Consider the following 27,184-nt stretch of genomic DNA (forward strand, 5'->3'; position numbering starts at 1 on the left):
ATTGCAAGGAAGTGTTGCCCCCTGGAGATGACGTGCCCCAGAACCAGATAACACTGGATGTGCCCCAACACAGAGTTCATCAGCCCTTTGGGTCATTTTGGACCTGAAAGAGAACATCTCTGGTTGCCATCGTGGTACCAGCTTGTTGCCCTTTTTCCTGCTATTGTGTGAAACCTTTTGGCACTTTGGCCTCCTCTGGACTACAAAATAGCCACCTCTACAAGACCAGTAGTGAGCCACGCACTTGTTGGCGAGGTGAGCATAAGCCTAGCAGCGAGCCCAGCTCCTGCTAATGGAGGAAGAGTTGTCTCAGCATCCACCAGAGGCACATTCTCATGATGTGGCCCACCTGCATCCTGCTGCTGCTTGACATCTTCAGTTGCATGCAAGCAAAGAACACTTTCCTGAAAGTGGTGAACAAGATTCGAATAGACTTGAATGTATCCAACTGCTAGATCTGCAGCCATGTGCCAGTCCATGCCCACAGAGGCACACCAGTGATCCAAATCCCATTAAATCAGATGAAAATTATTAAACCCCATTACCTAGATCTACCAGAAACACCCACCTAGCAAGATGTGCCATGTAATAAGCAGAATTGTTGTTTGTACTGTTTTGTTACTAAGATCATGGCATCGCTTCCTGGCATATAGAAGGGGAAGAAATGGAAGCAGTGACAGATTTTATTTTCCTGGGCTCCAAGATCACCGCAGACGGTGACTGTAGCCATGAAATCAAAAGACGCTTGCTCCTTGGGAGGAAAGCTATGGCAAACCTAGACAGCATAGTAAGAAGCAGAGACATCGCCTTGCCGACAAAGGTCCATCTAATCAAAGCTATGGCTTTCCCAGTAGCAACGTATGGCTGTGAGAGCTGGACTATAAGGAAGGCTGAGCGCCGAAGAATTGATGCTTTCGAACTGTGGTGCTGGAGAAGACTCTTACGAGTCCCCTGGACTGCAAGGAGGTCAAATCAGTCCATCCTAAAGGAAATCAACCCTGAGTGCTCATTGGAAGGACAGATACTGAAGCTGAAGCTCAAATATTCTGGCCACCTAATGCGAAGAGAAAACTCCCTGGAAAAGACCCTGATGCTGGGAAAGATTGAAGGCAAAAGGAGAAGGGGGCGGCAGAGGATGAGATGGCTGGATAGCATCACCGATGCAATGAATATGAACTTGAGCACACTCCAGGAGAGAGTGGAGGACAGGAGGGCCTGGCGTGCTATGGTCTATGGGGTCACGAAGAGTCGGACACGACTTAATGACTGAACAACAATTGTTTTGTTCCACGCCATCACTGCTTTGATTAAATGTTGTATCAAATTCCTTACAAAAACTATACATAAAGCTAAACTGCACCAGGTGGTCAGTAGAATGTAGGAGAAATGTGAAAAGAAGAGATAAAGAGATTGAACAACTGATAACAATACAAGCGTAGATGGTGAGCCTGACAGGCTCAAAGGGGGATTGTGAAGGTAGGCCTGGCCAGGCCTCGTAAGTAGCTTGGTTCAGGCGAGGTGCCTGATGGGAGAGAGTGTGTGTGTGTGACCATGCAAAGGTAATTGTAACTTGCTCATAAGCAAGAAATTCCTATCCACCAAAGTAACTCATCCCTAAAGAAGGCCACTGTGCTGATAAGCCACTTGATGAGTACTAATTGGTTTCTGAGCATGTGTAGTGTATTTTCTTTGTTCTCCAACTTTCAGTCTGAATAAATGCATCCTGTTTCTTTTATTTGGGAGAGACACAGTTTTGTCTGTCTCTCCCAGTCAAGATGTGCTTTAATAAATTTCTGACCGTTCAACCTAGCCTGCCTTGGATATTTCCTCAACACTTTCAATATCTGGCAGTATCAGGCTGGATTACAGTACAAGGTCATCATAACCCTGCCTCCAACAGACATTATCAAGTGAACTACAGTGCAAGATTGTCATATGTCATTCTCTCTCCATTCCTCCCACCTGCCAGACACACTCATGGGAGGCAGATGCAAACCTCTTAAACCCACAGGACACACACACACACACACACACACACACACACCGGATTTCTGGGGAGAAGTTGCTGAAATAATTTTTAAAAGACTTGGCCATTTTCAGACACGAGACTTTTAAATTGGATTTTGCTTAAGTTGGCCTGTCTTGTCAATGCAAGACATACACTGGCCTGCAGAATGAGTCTGATTTAAAGAGAGACTAAAGGTGCTTTTTGGCACCAGTTGTAAAAAAAAAGGGGGGGGAGAGAGGGAGGGAGGACCTACTGGGAGGTAATTAGCAAACAGATCACAGTCTTTCCGAATAAACTTTTGAAGTCATTTAATTGCCATATCTGGAGTTGTGGTTCTACGATGCATTTGTGATGTCTCGATATCAATATGCAACCCTCACCCCTTCTCTCTGTTTTGGTGTAGCCAGGCACCTGATAGCTTCACTTGGAGGGGCAGGAGCTACTGGGATCACAAGGGATGGAGAAGTTGCCTGATTGCCAAAACAGCTTCAGCACTATTTGGATTGGACAGTGGATGAATGCTGCTACTGCCTTCCCCAACCTGGTGCCCTCCACATGGGTTGGACTACAACTCCCAGCATGCCTCAGGCAAAGCTGTGCTACAATTCCAGATTCTGGGGGAAAACTCTTCCCTTTGTGCCTGGCAGGCAGTCTTGCTAGAAGCATCAGGCTGCCCACTGCTGGAAACAGGATATTGGGTAAGATGGACCTATTATCGCATAAGACCATGATACTGCCTACTGTATCCCCATACATGTCCTCCATTCCAGAGGTATCATTCCTCTGAATATCAGATGCTGCTGGGGGCAAGCCACAGGCAAAGGTGGACATCTTCCTTCCTGCTCTGTGGGTTTGGCTTTGCAGGAGGATCGGGCTGCCCACTGCTAGAAACAAGATGCTGGGTGAGAAATGGACACGCACATTTTCAGTCTGACCTGACAGGGCTCTTTTTATGCTTTTAGTATGTCCTCTGCACATGTGTGGACACGCTCTCCATCTACCAAACCTGCCCATTTGTAAATAGTTCATTTCAAGCATTGTAATGTTGGCCGTGGAACTTAAATTTTCTATCCCTCTGGAAGGTGAGGTGGTGGGGACAGCCAAAGTATAACAGAGTCCTCTCAATTTGCCTCTCCAGAAGCCAGCTGTAAATATGCTTACTTCTGAGTAAACATGCATGGAGGGGGGAGAGAAATAGCTTGCTTATTTCTAAGTAAACAAGCTCTGCCTGCTTTGACTGTAGCCACGGCCCCTCTGGAATGTGGCCCCTGGACCCTTCCAAGTTTGAATTTGGCCCTCGAGCCCAAAATGGTTCGACACCCCTGCTGCAAAGAACAGAAAGGGGGGTGGTCCAGTAAACCCCTTGCAAGCAAACCATGCAGCAGCCTTCCCCAGCCTGGTGCCATGCTGGCTGGGGATACCTGGTGTTGTAGTTGACACATCTGGTGGGCATTGGGTGGGGGAAGGCTGCCATACAGGAACAGAAACATACCCTCCTCCTCCCCGCCCCCCTTCACAAACTTAGCTCTTCTTTCAGGCACAGCTGCCCTGAGCCTTCTCAGGCAGAAACGAGGCCAAGGATTTGTTTTCTGGCCTGGGTTGCCTTTCCCCCTAAGTCCACACTTGGTCTCCTGTCACAGGTTCAAAAGGCACGATCGGGTGGGGCTGTCTCAGCTGTAGCAACCGGAGGCTGTCAGCGAAGCATGCGAGGGGGAAAGGCCCGCACGAAGCTGGGGGATCCTTGTTGGTACATGGGGGGGCACAATTGGCGAGGCTGTGCCGCATGGCTTTTGTGCCGCAACTGCTGGGAAGTCAGGAGCAAGCAGAGGCAGAAGGTGCCCCCTGCAAGGAGGGGGCCAGTTCTCGGTCCAGGGGGCCGCTTCGCCCAGGCAGCCCCACCCCCTGGGGCTAGGAGGAGCCGTTCTCGGGGCCGGCCCCCGTCACTGCCTGGGTGGCCTGTTCAGGGATGTTCGCCGGGTTGGTCAGGATCGACGTGGAAACGCTCAGCTGGCGGAGCGCGCTCAGGACCGCTACGGGCACAAAAGAGGGCGGAGTCTACAGAAAAGCCTCCAAGGGGGCGGCAGGGCTCCAGCCCGGCTCCCCAGGGGAGGCGCGCTCCGGCCCGAGGGGAAGCACGCCCCGGGCAACAACACCGTCAGCCCCCCCCCCCCCCCGGCCACCGCCCCTTCCCCCAGCACCAGCCTCTGGGCGGCTCGCCAGCGTCGGGGCAGGCTCCCCTCTTCCACGGGTGCGCCCCTGCACGTGCTTCGGGAGGAGATGCCCTTCCATGCCCAGGGCTCCCCGGCTGGCCATGCTGCGGGACTCCCGCCGGCCCGAATGCGCGCAGGAGCCGCGAGATGCTGGAGGCCGGCGCTTCGTGCCCCCCAGCCCAGCCCTCGGGAGGAAACGGCCTCTACAGGAATCCACCCCGGGTGCCCAGCACTGCCTAGCCGCCGGAAGGCGCGGCACAGGCCGGCTACTCACTGGGCCGCAGCGCCGGGAGCGAGCAGTACTGATCCAACCAGGCCAGGGACGTCTGGCTGAGGCTCTCGATGCTGCTGTTGGACACCATCCCGTTGAAAGACTCGAAGAGGGGCCGCATGAGGATGCTGAACTGGGGGGGGCAGTTAAGGGCCAGAACCCGGCTCCATGGCGGGCGGGGGGCTGCGCCACCCCCGCTCACTCCGGGCGCTGCGAGGCATTTCTGAACCAGCGCCGGGCCCCGTGAAGACCGGCTGCAGACCCCAGCCCTGCCGGGCCCCTCGCGCTCCATAAAGGATACGACCCAGAACTTCCAGTTCTGCAAGGTGCAGGAGCGGACGTACTCGTCAAACATGTCCCGCATCTGGTCGAAGCGCTGCCGCGTTATGGGCACCCCCGTGGCCGGCAGCTGCTGCTGGCACAGGCTAGAAGAGGGAGCCACAGAGGGCGCTCAGCGGCGCCCTGGGGCCGGGCCGGGGCCCATCCGGCCCAGCACTCTGCGCCCACAGCTGCCCACGGGCAGCCCGCGCGCCGGACGTGACCTGGGCGGGGCTGGGAGATCGCCCTAGCCCGGGGCAGCACCCTCAGCCCTGGGGCCGAATCTGGCCCCCCAGGGTTCCCGGGGAGGCCCCGCCCGCTGCCCCCCCCGGTGGTCTCCAGCGTGGGTGCGGCCCCGCCCGCCCTTGAAGGCAGAGGCGCCTTCCTCCCGCAGGCTGAGGAGCTTTCGGAGCCCCCGGACGGCGTCGCTTGGCCCCCGTCCCGCCCCGCCCGCTTGGCCCCCGCCCCGCTGGACCGCGCCCCCGCGCTCGGCCGGGAAGGGCGCGCCGCCCCCGTTTAGTGCGGGCTCTGCCCGGCAGGGCGCGGCTGCAGCACCCCCGGCAGGCGGCCCGGCCTCAGCCCCTCCCGCTGCCGAGCAGACCCCCTGCGAGGACGCGGCTCCCCGGCTCGGCCGGACTCTGCTCCCTCGCAGCTTCCGCCCGCCGCCCGAGCCCTGCTCGGAGCGGCGGAGACGCGAGGGACCGGCGGGGCCACCGCCGCTTCGCCCCTGCAGACCTCGGCTGCGCGCGCCCCTCCCCGCCGCCCGCTGCGCATCCGAGGAGGCCCCGCCCTGCCCCCGAGAGACGCGCCCCCGCCGCTGGCCCGGCCCTACTTGATGGCGGCGTTGAGCTCCTCGATCTGGCCCCGCAGGCGCTGCGCCTCTTCCTGCAGGGCGGCCCGTTCCTGCTGCAGCTTGCAGATGTATTCGGACGTCTTCTGCAGGGTGGTGGCCTTGCTCACCTGCGTGGCGCAGGGGGGGAAGGGGCTCAGGGCTGCAGGGTGCCCAGCTGTCCTCCTGTGCGGAGGACGGTCATCTTTTGCAGGGCTGGCAGAAGTCAGCCCTCTCTTCGAAGGTGTCCTCTGGTTGACGAGGTGTCCGGCCCAAGTCTGGGCTAAAGTCACAACCATCAGAAGGGAGAGCCGGGCCTTGAAGCGGCCCACTGTCAGCACCTGGACAGGCTGCGCAAGGCGCACACGGCAGGCTTTTATCCCACACCGTTACGGGGGGCTTCTGCTTCTGGATTCTTTGAAGGATTAAGTTTGGCTCCTTTGCAAGGGCTTTATTCCGGGGGGGGGGGGGGTCTTTCTCTTCTGGTCTGTATATTTCATTATACAGCCACTAGATGGCATAGTAATGTGGCGGAATTGTGCAATTCCATGCTATTCAGGAAAATACTGCATTTTCCTTGATCTAAAAAACCCCGCGATAATGGCTGCAAAGCACGGGAGAGGCCCTGGAGGATGACAATGTCGTGTAATTTACAGTCATTGTTTCTAGACTGACATCCATAGAAAAGAGCATATGCAAAAGTGATGCATACTGCTGTCCTCTTTTGTCCTCTTTGTGGGTGATGTGTCAGTGGCCACCTTAGATGTCAGTGGCCTGTAACTCCCATCTGCCCCAGCCAGCACAGCAAGTGGCAAGGGATGATGGGAACGCAGCCCAATGAGGTCCGGAAGGCAGCACATTCCCCATCCCTGAGGTGGGGGGCCAGTTTTCCACCCAAGCAACAAGAGCCATTTTGTGGCCTTGGACTCCCCCCCCCCATACTGTCAAGTGCCCCCCCTCCCCAAACAGCCACCGCTCACCTTGAGGCTGGGCTGGGCACTCAGGGTGCTCACCAAACTGTGCAACGTGTCGAAGCCCAGCTTGATGTTGAAACGGCGCTTCTGCTCAGCGGAGATGTGGGTGATCCGGCGGCTCTCCATCTGCATGAGAAGGCCAGCTGTCAGGCACGGGGACTTCAAAGGCCCTCCCGTTTCACCTCAGGTGCACAACACACATGTAAACGAAGGTGGGACGGTGTGGGAGAGGGAGCCTGCGCTCCTGAACTGCTTGGGGGAAGGGGTGCATTCCGGGGTGGGCAGGGCTGAAGGCAAAAGGGGCTGGGCCAAAACACCAGCAGAGATTGTGGCTTAGGAGGCGCATTTCAGCCTTTTAGATGGGGGGGGGGGTGTGCAGGGAACCACCGAAGGATCAGCAGTCAGGGGAGGTGATGTGGCCACAGGGGGCGGCCCAGAGGGCAGGACTGGGCCACCAAGTGAGCTGGGTTTGCCCTGTGGAACAGAGGTTCAACACCCCTGGTGTAAAGTATTTTTTAACGAAAAATACTCCAGGTGAATGACTGGCTACGAAGGTGGTGCCGACGAGAGAGATTTGGATTCTGGGACCACGGGCTATACTTCCTGGAAGATGGGCTGTTGGCTAGGGATGGGTTGCACCTCACAAAGGATGGGAAGAATGTGTTTGGCCACAGCATGAAGAACTTCATCAGGAGGCCTTTAAACTGAATCCTACGGGGAAGGGAGATGTAATGTTGGGGGTAACGATGGACATAGGCGCATGCACTGCAATGGAGAGAACAGCTCTGATAGCGCCCAATAATAGTCTTCAGACACATGTAGGAAGAAAGCCAGCTATGAAGCACATGGTCTTCGATGTCTATATACTAATGCCCAGAGTATGGGAAACAAACAGAACGAACTTGAACTCTTAATACAAGAGGGAAATTATGGCCTGATAGGTATAACTGAGACTTGGTGGGATGACTCTCATGACTGGAATACAGCAATTGAAGGATATAACTTGTTCAAAAAGAACAGGAGGAACAGAAAGGGAGGCGGGGTTGCATTGTATGTGAAAAATACATATCTCTGCACAGAAATACAGGAGGAGGAGCTTGGTAGCCCCATCGAGAGCATCTGGGTTGAAATAAATGGAGCAAAGAATAAAAGGAACCTGGTGGTCGGAGTCTACTACCGGGCCACCCAATCAAGGAGAAGACGAGGATGAAACTTTTGAAAAGCAAATAGCCAATGTTTTAAGGAAGCATGATGTAGTAGTAATGGGGGACTTCAATTTCCCCGATATTTGTTGGGAGACAAATTCTGCAAAACATGGCCCCTCCAGGAAATTCCTGACTTGTGTGGCGGATCACTTCCTCCTACAGAAAGGAGAGGAAGGAACTAGGGGATCGGCTATCCTTGACTTGATCCTAACCAACAGAGATGACTTAGTGGATCAAGTAGCAGTTACAGGAACTCTGGGGGAAAGCGACCATGTTGTACTTGAGTTCTTGGTTCTAAGGGAAGCAAAAGCCGAGTGTAGTCAAACGCGTACCCTGGATTTGAGGAAAGCTGATTTTCATAAACTCAGAACAGTGATCAGTAAGGTCCCATGGCAAGCGATGCTAGCGAGAAAAGGAGTCCAAGATGGGTGGGAGCTTTTAAAAAAGGAAATTCTCAAGGCACAATCACAAGCAATTCCAACAAGAAGAAAAGGTGGAAGACAACAGAAGAAGCCAATGTGGCTTCACAAAAAGCTTAGGGATGACCTGAAAACAAAAAAGGACACATATAGGAAGTGGAAAGAAGGCCAAGTAACAAAGGAAGAGTACAGGCAGGTCGCACAGAATTGCAGGGATGGCGTCAGGAAGGCTAAAGCTGAGAATGAGCTGAGGTTAGCGAGGGATGCTAAAAACAACATAAAGGCTTTCTTCAGCTACATGCATAGTAAAAGGCAGAGGAAAGAAATGGTTGTTCAGCTATTAAATAAGGATGGCAAAACGATAACAGATGACAAAGAAAAGGCAGAGGTGCTCAATTCCTACTTTGGCTCAGTCTTCTCCCAAAAGAGGGTCTATGACCCCCCTGGCAAAGGTGAAGTACAGGCTGAAGGGGCAGGATTGCAGCTTGAGATCGACAGGCATATGGTCAAGCAACACCTCATTACTTTGAATGAGTTCAAATCTCCAGGGCCACATGAACTGCATCCTAGAGTCATAAAGGAACTGGCAGAAGAACTCTCAGAACCACTGTCTATTCTCTTTGAGAAATCATAGAGGACGGGGGAAGTGCCAGATGACTGGAGGAGGGCTAACGTCGTCCCTATCTTCAAAAAGGTAAAAAGGAGGAACCTGGGAACTACAGACCAGTCAGTCTGACATCAATCCCTGGAAAAATTCTGGAGCAGATCATAAAGCAATCCATCTGGGAGCACCTTGACAACAATGCCGTGATTACTCGAAGCCAACATGGATTTGTCAAAAACAAGTCCTGCCAGACAAATCTGATCTCATTTTTTGATCAAGTAATCTCCCTTGTAGACCGTGGGAATGCTGTAGACATCATATACCTCGACTTCAGCAAAGCTTTCGACAAAGTGCCCCATGATCTCCTGATGAGCAAACTAGATCAAAGTGGGCTAGATGAAACAACGATCCGGTGGACCCACAGTTGGCTACAGAATCGGACTCAAAGAGTGCTTATCAATGGGACCTTCTCCAACTGGGGAGAGGTAACGAGTGGGGTACCGCAGGGCTCAGTCCTGGGCCCAGTGCTCTTCAACATTTTTATTAATGACTTGGAGGAGGAGGTGCAGGGAATGCTGATCAAATTTGCATATGACACCAAATTGGGCGGGATAGCTAATACTTTGGAAGACAGAAACCAAATTCAAAGTGATCTGGATAGACTGGAGCGCTGGGCAGAAAACAACAGAATGACATTTAATAGGGATCAATGCCAAGTTCTGCACCTAGGAAAAAGAAACCAAATGCACAGTTACAAGATGGGGGATACGTGGCTCAACCACACTACAAACGAGAAGGATCTTGGAATTGTTGTCGATCACAAGCTGAATATGAGCCAACAATGGGATGTGGCTGCAAAAAAGGCCAATGCTCTTTTGGGCTGCATTCATAGAAGCATCGCTTCCAAATCCTGGGAAGTACTCGTTCCCCTCTACTCAGCACTGGTTAGGCCTCATCTGGAGTACTGTGTCCAGTTCTGGGCACCACACTTTAAGAAGGATGCAGACAAACTGGAGAGGGTTCAGAGGAGGGCAACAAAGATGATCAGGGGACTGGAAACAAAGCCCTATAAAGAGAGACTGAAAGAACTGGGCATGTTTAGCCTTGAGAAGAGAAGACTGAGGGGAGATATGATAGCACTCTTCAAGTACTTGAAAGGTTGTCCCAGAGGAGAAGTCCAGGATCTCTTCTTGATCATCCCAGAGTGCAGGACACGGAATAATGGGCTCAAGTTCCAGGAAGCCAGATTCCGGCTGAACATCAGGAAAAACTTCCTGGCTGTTAGAGCAATATGACAATGGAACCAATGACCTAGGGAGGTCATGGGCTCTCCCACACTGGAGGCCTTCAAGGCGAGACTGGACAGCCATCTGTCAGGGATGCTCTGACTTGGATTCCTGCATTGAGCAGGGGGTTGGACTCCATGGCCTTGTAGGCCCCTTCCAGCCCTACTATTCTATGAAAGGCTGGATCAGGGGACAGGAAGAGAGGCACAGAGGGCTGTGTGGGCAGGTGAAGCGAAAGAGCGACTGGCAGAGGAGTTTCTTAATTCTCCACTGTCAGACCGCCTTTCCCAGGCTGGCAGCCTCTTGGCCTGCCACTCCCAACACATCTGGAGGCGCCATCTTGTTCCGTTTTGTGCCTTGCTCACTTGCTGCTTTGATGTGTGTGTGTGTGTGGGGGGGTCACTTCTGTAATTGGAAGGTGGGCAGGAAGTGCTCTTTATGAAGATCTCCTCCTTTCCTCTCCTTACCTTGCTTGGCTCAGTCCTGCTCCGGCTGCACGGGTGGTGAGAGGCAGAAACCAGACCCTCCAGGGAGATGGGGGATCCCCGGTTACTCGCTGCTCAGAGGTGGATGGGAACAAAGACACTGCTGTTACTTGTTGCGCCAGAGCATGCACAAAGTGTTTTTCCATCAGGGAACAGAACAGACCTCCCCGCCCCCCCGGCCCCCCACGACAACAGCAGGAGCCACTGAGTCATAACATAACTGGCGGTTTGCCAGGGCGGTCAGTGGCTGGGGGACCCCTGGCTCCACCGTGCTCACCACAGACTGGGGTGGGTGACAGCCGCTCCGCCTTGGGGACGAGAAGGGCTGGCGGCGTGGCAGGGATGGTCTGCGAGGGGCTGGAGACCGGCGGGGAGAGCCGAGGACTCCGCTGAGTCGTTCGGGGCAAGAAGCTGGCAGGCTGATCACCAAAGGCATCTTGCTACAAAAAAGGAAGCGGGGGGGGGGGCGGTGAGCTGGCACCACCTTCATGGCAGGGGTGCCTGTGGAACTGGCTGCTGCAGGATGTTGTGATGGCCGTGAATCTAGATGTCTGCTGAAAGGGGGAGAGAGGAGTTCACCAGTTCTGGTCCCGGCAACTAGGAAGAGAGCTTTTCTGTTCCGGCACAGCACCCCTCTGAGCAGGGCCCGTGCCAGGGGGCTGCATGGTTGGGATCCTGCCCAGGGCCCCCACCCCGCCAGGGGACCAGGGGCAGGAGCCCCTGGAGTGTCTCCTCCTCTTCCCGATTACAGTCTCCTTGTCCACCTCCCATCATCCCTGACCATTGGCCATGCTGGCTGGGGCTGATGGGCATTGTAGTCCAAAGCATCCGGAGAGCACTGGGTTGCCCCTCTTGTATTTGTTTCCTCTTCGACAGCATGGCCCACGCGTTGCAAAAGCCATGACGGTCTTTGGGCTAAGCGTACGCTAGGCAGGGCTGGCACCCGAGGTCAGCCTGGCCGGGCACCTGCCGCGGGACCACACCCCCGCAGTGGCCCCTGGCACGAGACCCCCTGGAGTTGCTCCTTCTCGCCCTGCTTGTTCCCAGTTGTCTCTCGCTCTGGCCCAGGCAACAGTGCTGGGGAGGGGGAGGAGCAGCTGGGGCCAATGGCAGCGAGGAGGAGGCGGCTCCCGGGGGTCCCTGGCTGAGTGCACCAGAGGCCTGGAACTGCCTCCGAATGCCAGTTCCTGGGGACGAGCCATAGGCCTGCCTCGCCGATGAGCTTCTCCAGGGCACCTGCCCAGTCCCTGAGCTGGACTAGGCAGGCTTTTGGCCCGAGTCCGTGTGGTCACGCTCATCTTCTGTTCTGATTTCTCTTCAGAGGAAAGCTGCTTTCGGCCACCTGGATGCAGGATGCACATTAAGAGCCATCCTTGTGTCTCGTCTCCGGATCGTGGGCTTTCCCAGCCCCTCCTGAAATGCCAGCACCGCACCACCCCCGCCACTGGGGGCTGCCCACCGTGGCTGGCTGGGAAGCAGGGCCCGCTGCGTGCAGCTCCAGAAAAGCCCTGACCTTAACCCTGCTCAGAGCCTGGAGAGAAAAGCACCCCATCCTATGCCCCCACGCCTCCTACCAGGGACTCCAGCGGTATGGGGACCAGTGCATGGCTGGGTGCAGGGAGGGTCTCTGGACTGGGCTCCAGTTTAGCTGCCAAAGGAAAAGGGGAAAAAAGGAAAGAGGAAGAATTATGTATATATTATGTATGTTGTGTATATTATGTACGTATATATTTAGCAGTAGTTTTTAGAAATTTTGTATGTCAGCCACTTAGGGTACAATCCTATGCATATTTAGACAGAAAGAAGTCCCACAATCCTATGTCTGTTTAGACAGAAAAAGGTCCTACAATCCTATGCATATTTTGACAGAAAAAAGTCCTAAAACTCCCAGCATTCCCCAGCCAGCATTGCAGGCTGGGGGATGCTGGGAGTTCTAGGGCTGTTTTTGTCTAAACACACATACAATTGCACCCTTAGTGATTTTATTATATTAAATGGTACATATGTATTATTAATAAATAAAATATTAATAGTTAATATGTTATAATAGTAATAGTAATGATAATACTTTTTTGAAATTGCTGCCCGACTGTTTTAATCGATTAAAAGTGTTTTTAGGAATCAGTGCTCATCTCACCAATCAGTCAGTTCAAGCTTGCAGCCCCAATCCCAGCACATTCGCAGGTTGGCAAAGAGGAGAAGGCCCCACTCATTAAAAAGTGCCCCCCTCCCACCCCTTACCTGTGGTCAGCAGCTGCGTCAGACAAGGGTTTGGCCTCGCAGCAAGCGGAGTGGCCAGGGGCCTCTTGGACTTGCTGCCGGCCACCTTAGCCCTGGGCCCATCGCTTCCCAACTGGGGCTGCCCTCGAGCTGTGCCAAAGACGGGGCCGGCAGCCACGCCAGGGTGCAGAGGTGGGGCACCGAAGGGCGGAGGGAACCCTGGGGGCAGGTCCATCCTGTAGCCTGGCAGACTTTGGGGGAAGCAGGGCGTGGAGAGTGCCGGGGAGGCAGGCCGGGAGAAGAGCGGGGAGGGCGGGTAGTGGAACTTGGGGCGAGGGGCAGACGGCAGCGGGCAGCCTGGCTCTGGGCCCAGCAGGGGGGGGCTGGGCAGGGGGGCAGGGCAGTAAGACCCATAGTGGTCCAAGCTCAGCCACTTGCTGGGGAAGGTGCAGGGGAGCAGGGGCTTTGCCTTGACCTCCGAGCCAAGGATACCGGGGGGAGTTGAGGGGGGCACCGGTGGCAAGTCACTGCTGAGGAAGGTGCTGGGCGAGGCGAGTGGAGCGGAGCAACTGCCTGCGGGCTGGAAAAGAGAAAAGGACAGGAGAACGATGCTGGGGGGGCTCTCGCCGTTGGGTTGAACCCCCAAAAGAATGGAGAGAAACAATCGACAGCAGTTGAGCCAGGGGGCTGAGCTGCTTTTGGCAACGCTGAGACTAGAAGCTTGTCAACAGACAACAGCAGTCTGTGCGTTTGGCGACTGGTCACAGCAAATCCCACCCCATCCACTGGACCTCCTGCACAGGCAAGAATTATGCTGTAAACCAGGGACGGGGACCTCTGGCTCATGGGGGTCCGACTTCTGGCCCCCAGCTTCTTCCCCAGGCGCCACCCCCCTCCCAGCAGGGAAAGTCCTTATCTCCTATCAGTGGCTGATCCAAGATAAGAGCTCTCCCCTGCTGCACAGTGGAAAGGGAGCCGAAGGGGAAAGCGCCAAACTCCAGCCAGCTGCTGATGGGAGAGAAGGACTTTTCCCTGCAAGGGGGGGGGGGGGCTGGGGCGAGAGCTGCTGAGTGTCTCAGTCCAGCCTACTTCTGAATCTGAATCTTGCCTTGCTTGCTTGTGCAAAGGCCGCGTTGCTCTTGCTCACTTCTGAGCAGATTGCAGAGGCTTGGGACTTGGCGTGCTCTTTGAAAGTGCTGCTGAGTGATTCAGGCCTGTTTACTTTGGAATAAACATGCAGAGACGTATCCTGCTTTCTTGTGAGTAGGCCTCCAATGAAGAATAATCTCATTTTGGCCACACCCACAGCCCCCCCCTCGACCTTTCTCGGATTGGAATTCACGCTTCAGGTTGAAAAGGGTTCCCCACCCCTGCTGTAAACCCTGACTTATTAACCCCAGAAGGGACAGGGGAAACCGCTTGTGCTGGCACCTCGAAGAGCACTCTGCACATGCTCAGAGTTGCTCTCTCTCTCACTTGCACATGAACAAAGAACTCATTCCCATCTCTACTTCCAGGGCTTGATGCCCCAAGAACCTCTGCTGAAGTGAAGCTGTGGGTCACGGCCAGTTTAGGAAGTGGGGTGGGGGCAGAGGGAGAATGGGCCTGAAGCACTAAGAACCACTGCGATGGGGCAGCAGGAAAAACAGGACAGCAGTGGAAGTGTGCACACCTGGAGGTGAGGTCCAGACAAGCTGGGAGGACTGGATGGGCCTGGGGGCAGCAAGGTGTCAGCAGCGCTGGGAAGAAGGTTGCCACCGCTGCTCCCAAAGAGGGTCTCCGGCACAGGCACAAAGCAAGGCTGGTCCTGGTAGCTCAGGGGCATCTGTGCAGGCAGTGGGCGAGGGCTGGAGAAGAAATCTAGACAGCAAGAGATGGTGGTCAAAGCAAGCCCAGTAGATGCTGCTGCGGCAAACATGCCAAACCTTCTGGCATGGGAAAGCGGCGCAGGTGAAGTCCATTTTGATGGCTTTCCAGGCCTTATTTTGTTTCGGATGCAGAGATCTGAAGCTCTTTGCCTGATGTCCATGACAGTGATTCCCACTCAGCCTCCTCACCTCACCATTTTCAACCCTTGTAGAGGACTAGAACTTTTGGAAGGAGGCCGGGGTTCCCATGCCTTTGAGGATTCTGAATTAGACCCCAAGTTTTGCATGAGGTATACAACAGTCCGGATGGTATCACTCACTAGACCAGCCTTCCCCAACTGGGTGCCCTCCCTCCAGATGGGCTGGACTACAACTCCCATCACAGCCAGCTGGCTGGGTGTGATGGGAGTTGTAGTCCAGCCCATCTGGAGGGAGGGCACCTGGATGGGGAAGGCTGCCATATGATATTCCTTTCTCTCGGTGTCACGGCCACTCTTTTGCTCACAACACATGATGAGACCACGAGACAGAGTGACTTGCCCGAGGTGGCTGAGAGCGTCACAGCTGGCCAAGGATTGGTGCTCGCGTCACCGGTGTCCAAAGCCCCGTCCTCTCCACCCAGGCACCCCGTCCCCTCCCTGCCCGCTGGTCAGACAGGCAGCCATTGCTCCCCCAAGAACAGGCCTGGCTGGTTCTGTGAACCATCTGCACATTTTGGAGTCCCTCTGCTTCCGCATTCCTGGAACTGCCGGGTGAACACTAATGTCATATGTAGGGGGAGGGGTGTAACTGTATTTCCCCCCTCCCCCCAAATTTCTCAGTTCGCACAGCGCCTCTTGAATTCGGTGCCCCCAAGCGGCTGCCTGTATTGCCGCTCCTTTGGGCGCACTTGGGAGTGTGGATAGTGTCATGAGCACTCTCACAAAATGGCTGCCACAGTGGCGGCAGGGGGCTTGCCCTTTCATGAGGTGGCTGCTGTGGTGGGCGTGGCCGGTCCCACAACACTCATTTCCCAGAAGGCAAAGTGGTGAGGCTAAAGAAAAGTCACCTGCCCGGGGTGGCCGGGGCAGGGGCTGCGCTCCAAAGCACAGCACCACTCTTGGAACCCGACTCAGGATGGCACCGGAGGGCAGCGCTTTGCTTTGCAAAATGCCAAAGTTGTGTTTAATTTTTCAAAATGAAGAAATAAAATAAAGGTCAGGAGGCGCAGGGAGCACAGCAGGCCAAGCGGAGCGCCGCGGCCCACTGGTGGCCAGGCTCTGGAGGCTGCCTGGCTGTCACCTGGCCAGGGCCTGGTGTGCCCCAGCGGCTGGCCAGACTGCAGCAGCAGCAGCATAAGCAGCCACAGTCGTGACATGGGGGCGCGCTGAGCACGCGGAGAGGCGGGGGCGCAGACACGGCCTGGCCCGCCTGCACACCGCAAGAGGAGCCACCCGGCACCTTCTGGAGCCCTGACCGCAGCGGGAGGCACAGCCTTGCCAGGTCCACTGGACTCCCCCCCCCCGGCCCAAAACATACCAGGCAATCCAGTCTGCATGACTTGTGGCTGAACAAAGATGCCTCTGGCCTGAGAAAAGAGGTGCCAGGACTCAGAGCGGCCTACTTGGGAGGTGCACCCGGCACAGAGGAGAGAGGCCAGGATGGGGTCCTCAAGCGTGTGCAGCGACCGTCCCCAACCAGGCGCCCTCGAGAGGTGTGTGGATTGCAACCCCCATCATTCCCAGCCAGCATGGCTGGATGGGGATGATGGGAGTTGCAGACCAATACTTCTCGAGGGTGCCCCAGTTGGGGAAGGCTGATACAGCTCCTAAGCATGCACAGAATGCATCTCCTCTTTTAGACGGCCAGAACCAGCTCCCGCCATCTAGAGTTAGGAGGAAAGGGTTCTGAAGCCGAAATAGGCCACCTTGAGAAGGGACAGGGCCAAGGGCGGGCCTGGCTGGGCCCCCGCCAAGGGCCCACCAGCAAGGCCCCCTGGAGCTGCGCCTCCTCCCCCCCTGGGCAAACGGCTTGCTCCCCGCTGCCTCTCGCTCCGGCCCTGGCAATGAGCGGTGCTGGTGAGGAGAGAGCAGCACGTGCTGCGGCCCCCAGCTCCTGCTCTCAGCCTGTCCAGCAAGCAAGCGGCAGCAACGTGAGACGGAGGGGCAGGAGGAGCTGGTGACAACGATGGTGAGAAGGTGGACTCCCCAAGGGCGGGGGGGCATTGAGGAGCTCTGGAGTCCGGAGATGACACAGGTCTTGCGCCCCAGTGCCTCTCTTTTCAGAAGCAGCACGCCACCCATCTTCTACTCCCAGAAGCTCACCATATATGACAGCGGGAGCGATGCATGTGCTGAGAGGTGTCGCTCTGGTCTTATTTGGGGAGGGGGTGTCCAGGGGCAATGGGGACAAGTCCTGCTGAGCTATGGAATGAGAGAAATCTTTGGCTCAGCAGGGCCTGATTTCTCAAGGCAGTGCTGCCTCCTGTGACAATCCCACAGGACTCCCTTTCGGTGGCAACCTTTTAGAGCAGGGGGCAGACCGGCTTCAGGCTCACGGGACTGACTTTGCTTTGTTGCAAGTGCCCTGCGGTCCACCAACAGAGCCAGGTGCAAGACGGGCTCAGGGAAATGGGCACAGTACTGCAGAACAAGGGTGCCTCTGAGCGCATGCTCAGCCTAAGAGTTTGTCTTCAGGGCCAGAACTGGAGCGCACACATTCTTCCATGCGCAAACCCACTCCCATTTTCTCCCACGCGGTCAGCAGCCCAATTTCAGAGGGTGGGGAGGGAGGCTTTTTGTTGTCGCTGTTGTGAAACCCCTGGGGGTCAGAAACCCTTTGCTGACTGAGTGCAGAGCGAGTGCAGCAAAGGCAGCCAGGGCTGAAAGAAGATTTCGCTGCTGATCTGATTTAGCTCCCCATGGAATGATGGGGAGCATCTCATTCTCCACCTCTGGCAGCAAAGCTTCTTGGGCCCATCCAGCACAGAACCTCAAAGCCTCTTTGTGGGTCACATTTTAGAAATATTATTTAAGAGCAATGTAGGAAACCTGGAGTAAAATCCTACTTAGAGTAGGCCCACTGAAATGAGGCCTCTGGTGCTCTCCAGATTTTTGGACTGCAACTCCCATAATCCCCAGCCAGCATGTCCAATGGTCAGCAATTTTTTTAAATTAATCCTTTTCTTGTTATTTTAACAAAAGAAACCGGGATGGTCAGGGATTGTGGTCCAAAACATCTGGAGAGCACCAGCCTAACCCCGATTTAAGCAGTTTTAACCAGTATAATTAAAAATGCACCATTGGGCAATTAGGCCCAACCAACATTCCACAAAATTGTGCAAGCTTTTGAGTTCCCCAGAACTCTTTGTCAGGCAAAAAGAGAGAACGAGAGCGAGAGCGAGAGAGAGAGAGAGAGAGCATGTGATAGGGGAAGAAACAAAGTTCAAAAACTTGGCCAGGTGTTACAGCTGTGAGATCTGCAGTTTATATAGATAGACCCAGTCTCAAAAATATTTGGACTTTGTTTCTTCCCCTATTCCCTGTTTGTTTGGTTTTTGCTTGATGAAGAGTTCTGGAGAACTTGAAACTCTTTTTTTTTCTCATGGACCAGCGTGGCTACCTTTGTTTTTTAATGTACTTAAAAATGTGCACATTGTTCATTATTATTTATTTGCAGTATTTGTATCCTGCTCTCCAGCAAAAACAAGCTCCCTGCATGGCTTACAAAGATTAATTATGAGAGTCCCTGTCCTCAGGATTACAATCTACAAGACATGACACAAAAGGAAACGGGATCTGGGGGGCGGGGGGGGGGGAGCAATACCCAGGCATCATATCTTAGTGACAAAGTTCTTATAGGTACACGACAACTGCACAACTCCCCACAAATCCATGGATGCAGCTTGGCCTGGGGAAAAGGGACCAAGCCCCCTCTGTGCCCTGCAGGGCCGAGCCTTTCCCTGGGCGTGTGCCCAGGTCCGTGCTCCTGCCCTCGCGGGCTCGCCTTGCATGCAGCCTGTGGCTAACCACTTCCTGTGGCCTTCCCGAAGCCCAAGCCCTGTGACCCATCCGTGGCTCACGCTCCCCTTCCTGTCCCCGCAACACAACCCTCTCACTTCCGCAGGGTCAGACAGCCCAAACCGCTGCCTTGGCACTTTCAGACCAGCCCCAAATGGGCACATTCGTTCTTAGTCTGTTTTCTTCCTCAATCAGGAGTGGAAATTTTAAAAACCACAACCTCACACCCACCTCTCTGTAGGTTTTTTTTCCACTCCAAGCTCAGAGGGTTCCTCGACTGGTTTGATTTCCAGACTTTAGATTCAAATGGATCTATTTTTCATCCCTTTATGACTTGCAGCCTCATCACGAGCTATTAATAGATGGAATCTGCATGTATAAAATCAAATGCTTGTGAAGTGGGACGGAGGGCACATGTCCTGGGACAAAGGCACCCACTAAGTTCTGGTCACCCAACCTAAAAAAGGATATAATAGAGCTGAAAAAAGTGCAGAAAGGGGCAACCAAGGTGATCCAGGGACTGGAGCGACTCCCCAGTGGGGGAAGATTACCACGCCTGGGACTGTTTAGCTTAGAGGAGGGGCGAGTGAGGGGCGCCATGAGAGGGCTGCACACACTTATGCCTGGCGTGGAGAACGTGGATGGGGAGACCTTTTTCTCCCTCTCTCATCATATCAGAACGCAACGGGGTCCTCCCATGAAGCTGACGGGCGGGAGATTCAGGACGGACCAAAGGAAGGGCTTCCTCACCCAGTGCGTAAACTGTGGCATTCACTTCGCAAGAGGTAGCGATGGCCACCAGTTTGGATGGCTTTGACAGGGTTTGGGGCACATTCAGTGGCTGCTAGTCCAGCTGCCTCTGTGCTACCTCCAGTATCAGGGACAGTGTGCATCTGTACACCAGTTGCTGGGGAACATGGGCGGGAGGCTTATGCTGTTACGTTCATGTCCTGCTTGTGGGTTTCTCGTGGGCAGCTGGTTGGCCACCGTGGGAACAGAGTGCTGGACTAGAAAGGGCTCTGGTCGGACCCAGCACTGCTCTTTTGACTTTGGTAAGCGGCATTCCATCCCATGGGAAAGTAAAGGGGGAAGGGTCTCTTCCAAGGAGGTCCCACCCACCCACTGTTTTTGTACTAACTTGCACTTTAAAAATTTACAAAAGAAAAAAAGAATTGCTCCCATCATAAGGGTCTGTAAATCCATGACTCCTTTTGGAGCAAGTCAGCTAAGAAATCGCAACAGGTGTGCATAACTAAATCACTTGGATTAACTGACTGTCTTTATTGATATATTTCATTTCAGCACATTGACACCACCGCCCTGCGTGCCTTTCAGAAGGAGCCCTCCAAAAGCTGGCCGTCAAAGAGCTGCTTGCCCTGAGCACAGAGGGCTCACTGACCTTCGTCTGTCACACCTGGTACACTTCTGCGGCAGTCAGACCAACTGGGAGCGGGACTTCCAATGTCAGTCCAGGCGACCCGCCTGACCCACCTGCCAACGAAGCCGTTGCCCTACAGATGTCTTGGACTACAACTCCCATCACCCCCAGCTGAGAGATGCCCTGAGAACTAGTGTGCGTGTGTACACGACAAGCAAAACTGCCTTGGCAAAGCAGCAAGTGTAACATCCGCTCGTGGTCTGTGCTGAGGGAATGAGATTCCCCCACAGTGCTTGAACCAGCTGGAAGAAAAGGGGTCTGGATCCCAGGAGGTGCCAATTGGAGGAGGTGGCCTGGGTCGTGCCCAAAGGCACTGGCGCTAGCCAGCCCTCCTCTGGAAAAGGCGGCAGCGGGGAAGCATTCAGGCAGGGAAAAAACACACACACAATCTGGGTTAACTCCCATTTGCCACAAAGCCAAAGAAATGGCTTGGAAAAGAAAAGAAATTGCTTATGGCTAAGCAATTATGACTAAGTACTTTCAAGTACTTGAAAGTACTTGAAAGGTTGTCACAGAGAGGAAGGCCAGCATCTCTTCTCGATCATCCCAGAGTGCAGGACACGGAATCATGGGCTCAAGTGACAGGAAGCCGGATTCCAGCTGAACATCAGGAGAAACGTCCTGACTGTTAGAGCAATACGACAATGGAACCAGTGACCTAGGGAGGTGGGGGCTCTCCCACACTGGAGGCGTTCAAGACGAGGCTGGACAGCCACCTGCCAGGGATGCTGTGACTTGGATTCCTGCAATGAGCAGGGGGGTGGACTCGGTGGCCTTGTAGGCCCCTTCCAGCCCTACTATTCTATGATTCTAAGTCGCTGAAAAGCAGTGCAGGCCCCCAAGAAATATACAGGAACCTCTATCTCTCTATCTGTCTAGCTATAGTGTCATTGTATGTATGTATGTATGTATGAACCTAGGAAGCTGCCTTCTACGGAGTCAGACCCTGGGTCCATCTAGCCCAGTACTGGTGACACTGGCTGGTAGCAGCAGCTCTCTAGAGTCCCAGGCAGAACTCTTTCCTAGCCCTCCCTGGAGATGCTACTGGGGATGGAACCTGGGACCTTCTGCATGCGGAGCGGGGGCTCTAGAACTGAACTATGGCCCCCTCCTTAAACCCTTTTGTTTTGTTTTGTTTCTTTCCATGTTCCTATTTATCCAGTTTTTGCTTAATGGTTTTACTCATATGCATGAAACTTTACTCTTTAAATACAGGACACCGCGAAGGCAGGAGAGGGGAAGAGTTTGCTGTTTGTATTGTATTGAAAAACAGGAAAAAGTCTAATAAACTGTTAACAACAAAAAATGACCCTGCTGTCTGTGTGAGCACATGAAGACACCCCTTCACTACAGTTGTGACTTGCCCACACAGCAATGATGCAACATTCTAAATACACACCCTGATTTCCGACCCCACCAAAAATAATGCCTCTGCAACACAATACACCACCACACACACACACACACACACAGCCCGGCCACTTCCCCTTTTGCCAACCCATCCCACATGCCCTCGTCCTCCCCCCGCCAATATTTCCTCACAGGTGCCCCCCCCCCCGCACTTACACAAATGTACCACCCCAGCTCCTTTTACACAGCTCCTTTTTACATGCAAAGAAACACCGCCCAGCCTTGGCGGCCTTCCCCTCTTGCTCCTCCTCCAAAGCGCCCCCAGGCACCAAAACATCCCTATGTAGGTTTTCTCTTCCCTCAGCTCCAGCGCCTCTTTCACATACGAAACACCAGTTCATTTGCATTGGCGATATTCATTATGGCTCTAGCAAAATTCAAAACAACCCAACAACCCACGCACCCTTCACAATTCCTTTCTCTTGTTTGTTCCAAAAACAGCCCTATAAGGTAGGCCAGGGGTGGGCAGGAAGAAGCTCTCCAGTTGTTTTGGACTTCAGCTCCCAGCATTCCTGACCACTGGCCAGGCTGGCAGGGGCTTGCGGGCATTGAAGTCCAAAATACCCGGAGATCTATCTTCTGCCCACCCCGAGGGCAGCCCAGTGCTGCTGGGGATAATGGGACTTGTATCCAACCAAAGTGGAGGGCACTGGGTGGGTGAAGGCTGCTCTAACTTCACCATCCCCGTCGCAACATGCAAGCGTGATCCTCTGCATGTTTACTCAGAAGTAAGCCCCACACGATGTTCAGTGGGGCTTGCGTCCCTATTATGGATGGGGTTGCAGACCTGTTGAACTACAGTGCCCATCCTCCCCAGCCCGTGTGACCAATGGGGGGGCAGTGGGAGCTGTCGGGATGGGGCAGGCCGATGGACGCCAAGGAGGCATCCCAGCCGGATTGCACCAGAAAGGCACCGGGTGACGGTTCATCAACCAGCCGCATTGGAGGTTTCCACGTGGGCCACGGGCTAAAAGCTCTCTTCGCATCAGCCCAGGCCCCTCCATGCCCGAGGCCTTGCAAAGAGCGTCCTCCGCCTCATGGCGTCATACACGGGGCGGGGGGGAAGCACACAGGGCAACTACCTCCAGCAGCAAATGAAGTCAGGCCCACACCGGGCAGCAGGTCAGGAGGATGCGGAAGCGCCTGCCAAGGACTCCGACGGCCCAGCGGCCCCTGCGCATGAGCCCCAGGGGAATGCCGCGCGGCGCACGTGTCAGGCGCTGCCCCCGGGGACAGGCGCGCCGCATCGCCGGGCGCCGCACAAGCGCGCGCTCCGGTGCCGCGACGAGGGCGCGAGCCCCTGCTCGGGAACAGCCCTGCTGACACGCCGCGCGCCCTCCTGCGGAAGGCCGAGGCCCCCGGGCAGGCGCCCGAGCCAGCGCCCCTCCGCGCCCCCTCCCGCGCCGCAGAAGGCGCCGGGCGGCCGCCTCCGCCCGCGCCCCCCCCGCGCCTTTCGCGGCGGCTCGACGGGCAGAGCCAGGAGGCCGCGCTGGGGAGCGCGGGCGGGCGCGCGCGCGCGCGACGCCCCGCCGCCGGCCGCACCACAGCCGCTGCGCAAGGCGCCGCACCGGCGCGGGGCGGCAGTTGCTCCTGGCGCAGCCGCGGCGGCGGCCCCGCCAGCGCTCCGCTCCGCTCCGCTCGGGGCCTGCACCAGCGGCGCCCCCGGGCGGGCGAGCGGGGCCCGCGGCTGGGGCGCGGGCGGGCGGCGGCGAGGCAGAGACTGGCCCGAGATGGGCGCCCCGCGCGCAGCTGCCTCGGGCGGGGCGCGCAGGGCCGCGAGGCGCCACGCGGGAGGGCCGCCGAGACAGGCGCCACCCGTCGCGCGGGGGGCGCGCGCTGCGCCGGGCGAACTTCGCGAGCCCGGCAGAGGCCGGGGCCCGCTTGGCCTCCCCCTCCCCCTATTCGGCACCTCCTCACCTTCACGGAGGGACCCCCACTCTGGTGTTCGGAGCAAGGCAGGCCTGAGCCTGTACATGTTCAGCGTACACGAAAGGGGCCACAAAAAAGGCCAGGGGAGCCGCATGCGCCTGCGCGTTACCCAGCCCTGCTGGACATGAAGGAGTGCCCCTGGGCATGGGCAGAGCACCTGTCCTTCCTTCCTCCCACCACCACCCTACTGGAGTAAAAGAGAATGCCCAGGGCAGAGGGCTAAGTGAAGCAAGACAGGGCTCAATTCTGTCTGGGAAACAGTGCCCCTGGGCTAGTGCAGAAAGCATTCCATTCCTCCCTCCCTCCCACTGCTACACTCCAGAATGAAAGAGAAGGCATGCCCGGAATAGGGGCTGACGGAAAGCTCCTCTGCCTCGCTGTCTCCTACCCGCCATGGGGGGCCAGCCGTGGTCCTGCCATTGGGACTGCTCCATACGGCCCGGGTTCCTCTCCTCTCCTTGCTGGCCAGGCCAGGGGGCGGTTGCTGGTTCCTCATTCAGCCAGGGCCTCAGCCCTGTGATTGGCAGGCAGGAGCCCGAGAGGTCCCTGCTGCCTGGCTGGGGACAGGGGGGGGGTGACCTTGCCCCCACCCATTGCAACAGCACTCTTGTGGGGCTGACCCAGCTCCTTTCCCAGACCGCCCTCCCTCAGCACTTCTCTGGACAGGCCAAAGGGCACCCCAGAGCACCGGGAAGGAGAAAAGAAGGGCCGCTGGGGAGAGGTTTTCAGCCCTCTAGCAGGTAGCAGACCCAGTTGAACCAACTGGGAGATGGACGTTTTGGTCCAGATCAAAGCTAGGAGGGGAGAAGGCCGGGGCTGCAGATTTCTTGAGGGCTCCAAATCCCAGCAGTGTAGGAAGCAGCAGGTAGTGATCACTTGGTGAAGGGTGAGAGGCACTCTGCACTTGCTCAGAGGCAGCCCCATCTTTATACTGCTTGGGAATTGAGCCCCAGCACAGAGCAGTGCTCAGAGCTAAGCCCAATGCTGGGGTTGCCAACTGTACCTTGACTGGCTCCGTGCCGGCGCCTTTAAACAAACTCTTGACACTCAGAGATTTAGCAGAAGTTTATCTCCCTCTAGGTACTCCATCATCACTTCCCCCTCTATCCCAGGAAAATCACCACCAGCTGAAGTGGAAGGCATGGGAGCAGTAAAAAAAAAGAAAAAGAGCTGGCAACCCTATCCAATCATTCAAATAAAGAAAGAATGAAGTATCAGCCACATTAGTATCCCTGTTGTGGAGGGTGTTTGCTCAGTTAAGATGTTGCTCCCAACAGCAATATCATATTATGCTTTTTAATAAAAAGTGTTGCTGTTTTTTAGTATACGGACTTGTCAAAAGCACAATGGCCTCTTCGGAGAGGCGGCCCCACGTGCGCCTCTTGTGCAGACAGCGCCCCCCCACAGCACGGACGGCCCCCAAAGGCACAAAGGGCACCTTTGGCTTCAGGGCTGCCCTGTCCACTCGCGCAAATCTGATCTAGTCCATGTAAACTCAAGGGCAGCTGTCTCCAACCTGGCATCCCCTAGTTGTGCCTAACACAGGTGTCCAACACATCTGGAGGGCACCAGGTTGGGGAAGATGGAATAGGGCCTGTGTCGTTGTGTGATGTGCAGGCGCACAGTCCCACCTGCACGCCACGAGGATCAGCAGCAGCTCTGCCCTCAGAATCCTTTTGCCCTCCTGAAGGGCCAATGGCCCCTTTGGCGGCTTCCCCTGCAAGCTACAATGGGGCGGGGGGGGGGGAGAGCACTCAAGCTTGCAGGATCTACTCTGGGTTGTTTTTTTTACTAGAAGCCCAAGATTGGCAGGTGCAAAAGACGTACATTTAAGAGTCATTCTGATCTCACAGGGTTTTCCGCACAAAAAGGCCGTTACCGGTTACCCCAATCTATCCTCATTTCAATCTAATCTGTCTGTCTGTCTAATCTTGGTTGGGGAAAAAGCTCACTTGGTGGTTGCTTTCGTTAAACCCACAGGAGTCAGAACCCCTTGCCTATCTTCCCCAAATCACCCAGAGATCTACCAGTTGATCCCATTCTGTCTTGAAGGCTCTGCAGGAGAGCCCCCGCTTTGCATGCAGAAGGTCCCAGGTTTGATTCCTGGCATCGCCAGGTAGGGCTAGGAAGGAATCTGGCCTGGAGCCCTGGAGAGCCATGGCTGCCAATCAGTGCGGACAATACTGGGCTATATGGACCAAGCAAGGTCTGACTCAGTATAAGGCAGCTTCCTATTTAAATCAGCCCTTTATTCAGAACCATGAGGACTAGAATCTTACTTTGCCTTTAAGGAAAAGACCCCAGCTCAGTATTTTATGCAGTATTTTATGGTTTTAATTTTTGTGAACTGCCCAGATAGCTTCAGCTATTGGGCAGTATAGAAATGTAATAAATACATTCCTGCACTGAGCAGGGGGTTGGACTCGATGGCCTTATAGGCCCCTTCCAACTCTACTATTCTATGATTCTATGAAATAGAGCCCCTGCTTGGCATGCAGAAGGTCTCAGGTTTGACCCCTGGCATCTCCAGGTAGGGCTAGGAAGGAATCCCGCCTGAAACCCTGGACAGCCATGGCTGCCAGACAGTGTCGACAATACTGGGTTAGACGGACCCAGGGTATAAGGCAGCTTCTGATATTCCTACCTTCTGCCCACGCCTGGGTTCTGCGGGAAACTAATCCACACAAAGCAATCTTCCATGTGCGCCATCCAGCCCCTCTGCTCCGAAAGTCTGAAAATCAGCAGTCCCAGGTGCAGAAGCACATCCGGACAAGGCAAGCTTGACTGACTCCCCGCTAAATGTCCTCCTCACCCTGTCTCCTGCTCCACAGCCCCTAGCTTGCCCCTCCCCAGAAATTTCCCCTTTCGTGGGCAGATAAGTTTTCCTTCCTCTCCGTCTCACCCCCAGTGTGGCTTCATATTCCTGTAACACAGGCTGTATTTGGGGAAATGCCGCAGGGCGTGGGCGCCGCTTTCTCCTCTGTCAAACCTTGACAGGTCCCATCTTCTCCTCTGCTCAAATCCCATGAGTGGGGGCAGGGGGCAACCACACCCATCCTGCTCCCCCCGCCCTGGCCACTGCTCCTCTGCCACTCACCAGTTGCTACACGTCTGCTAAAACAATTTCCCACATCACCCAGGGAAAAGACATCATCTTTTCTGTGTTGCTGTCTGGTGTTTTTCCCCCAGACCTAATTTGGGGCAAGTTGTTTTGTGTGAAAATGCAGCTGTCGAATTGGGATGCCTGCAGTATGAACAGGCAAGAGTGGTATGGTGGTGTAGGGCAGGAGTGGGGAACCCCAGGCTCAGTGGCCAAATCCGGCCCTCCTGAAGTTTCAATCCGGCCCTCCGGGGTTCTCCGGCTGGCCACACCTCCTTCCCGTGGCCCCACCCCCTTTCCCCCAGCTGCCATTTGGTGGTTTCCTGGGTTGTGTGCAGTTAAGAGACTGCCTCTCTTAACGCTGGCCTACTGGCAGGAAGAGCTTCAAGGGAAACATATGCTGGTATTCTTGTTAGCTTTGGCCCTCCCCCTTTTGCCTTTGGCCCCACCCACCCAAGAGCTCCAGCAAAACCGAATTTGGCCTTGGGCTGAAAGAGGTTCTGCTCCCCTAGTTTGAGGGCTTCTGTGCCTTTAATTAAAACATTTTGTGCTTTGCAAGTTGAGCCCATTGTATTGCTTCCTGGTGACGGAATTAAAACATTTCACGTTTCT

At 55.2% G+C, this 27,184-nt stretch overlaps 1 protein-coding gene across 1 annotated transcript in view; it reads right to left on the reverse strand.

Annotated features, from left to right (window-relative positions):
- Nucleotides 1-2,294: 2,294 nt before the first annotated feature.
- MLXIPL (MLX interacting protein like) overlaps nucleotides 2,295-27,184 on the reverse strand; it is a 43,118-nt gene continuing 18,228 nt past the window's right edge. Inside the window, exons 9-18 of the mRNA XM_084822686.1 lie at nucleotides 14,502-14,689; nucleotides 12,851-13,409; nucleotides 12,184-12,257; nucleotides 10,887-11,049; nucleotides 10,592-10,680; nucleotides 6,617-6,736; nucleotides 5,640-5,767; nucleotides 4,791-4,914; nucleotides 4,493-4,622; nucleotides 2,295-4,038 (exon numbers count right to left, since the gene is read on the reverse strand). Coding sequence (XP_084678812.1) covers nucleotides 3,917-4,038; nucleotides 4,493-4,622; nucleotides 4,791-4,914; nucleotides 5,640-5,767; nucleotides 6,617-6,736; nucleotides 10,592-10,680; nucleotides 10,887-11,049; nucleotides 12,184-12,257; nucleotides 12,851-13,409; nucleotides 14,502-14,689 — 1,697 coding nt within the window. The 3' untranslated portion in view covers nucleotides 2,295-3,916. The remainder of the gene's footprint in view (nucleotides 4,039-4,492; nucleotides 4,623-4,790; nucleotides 4,915-5,639; nucleotides 5,768-6,616; nucleotides 6,737-10,591; nucleotides 10,681-10,886; nucleotides 11,050-12,183; nucleotides 12,258-12,850; nucleotides 13,410-14,501; nucleotides 14,690-27,184) is intronic.

Source organism: Heloderma suspectum, chromosome 16 (genome assembly GCF_057233095.1).
Source record: "Heloderma suspectum isolate Gila_16-S chromosome 16, 16-S_ref, whole genome shotgun sequence".
NCBI classification, from domain to species: domain Eukaryota; kingdom Metazoa; phylum Chordata; class Lepidosauria; order Squamata; family Helodermatidae; genus Heloderma; species Heloderma suspectum.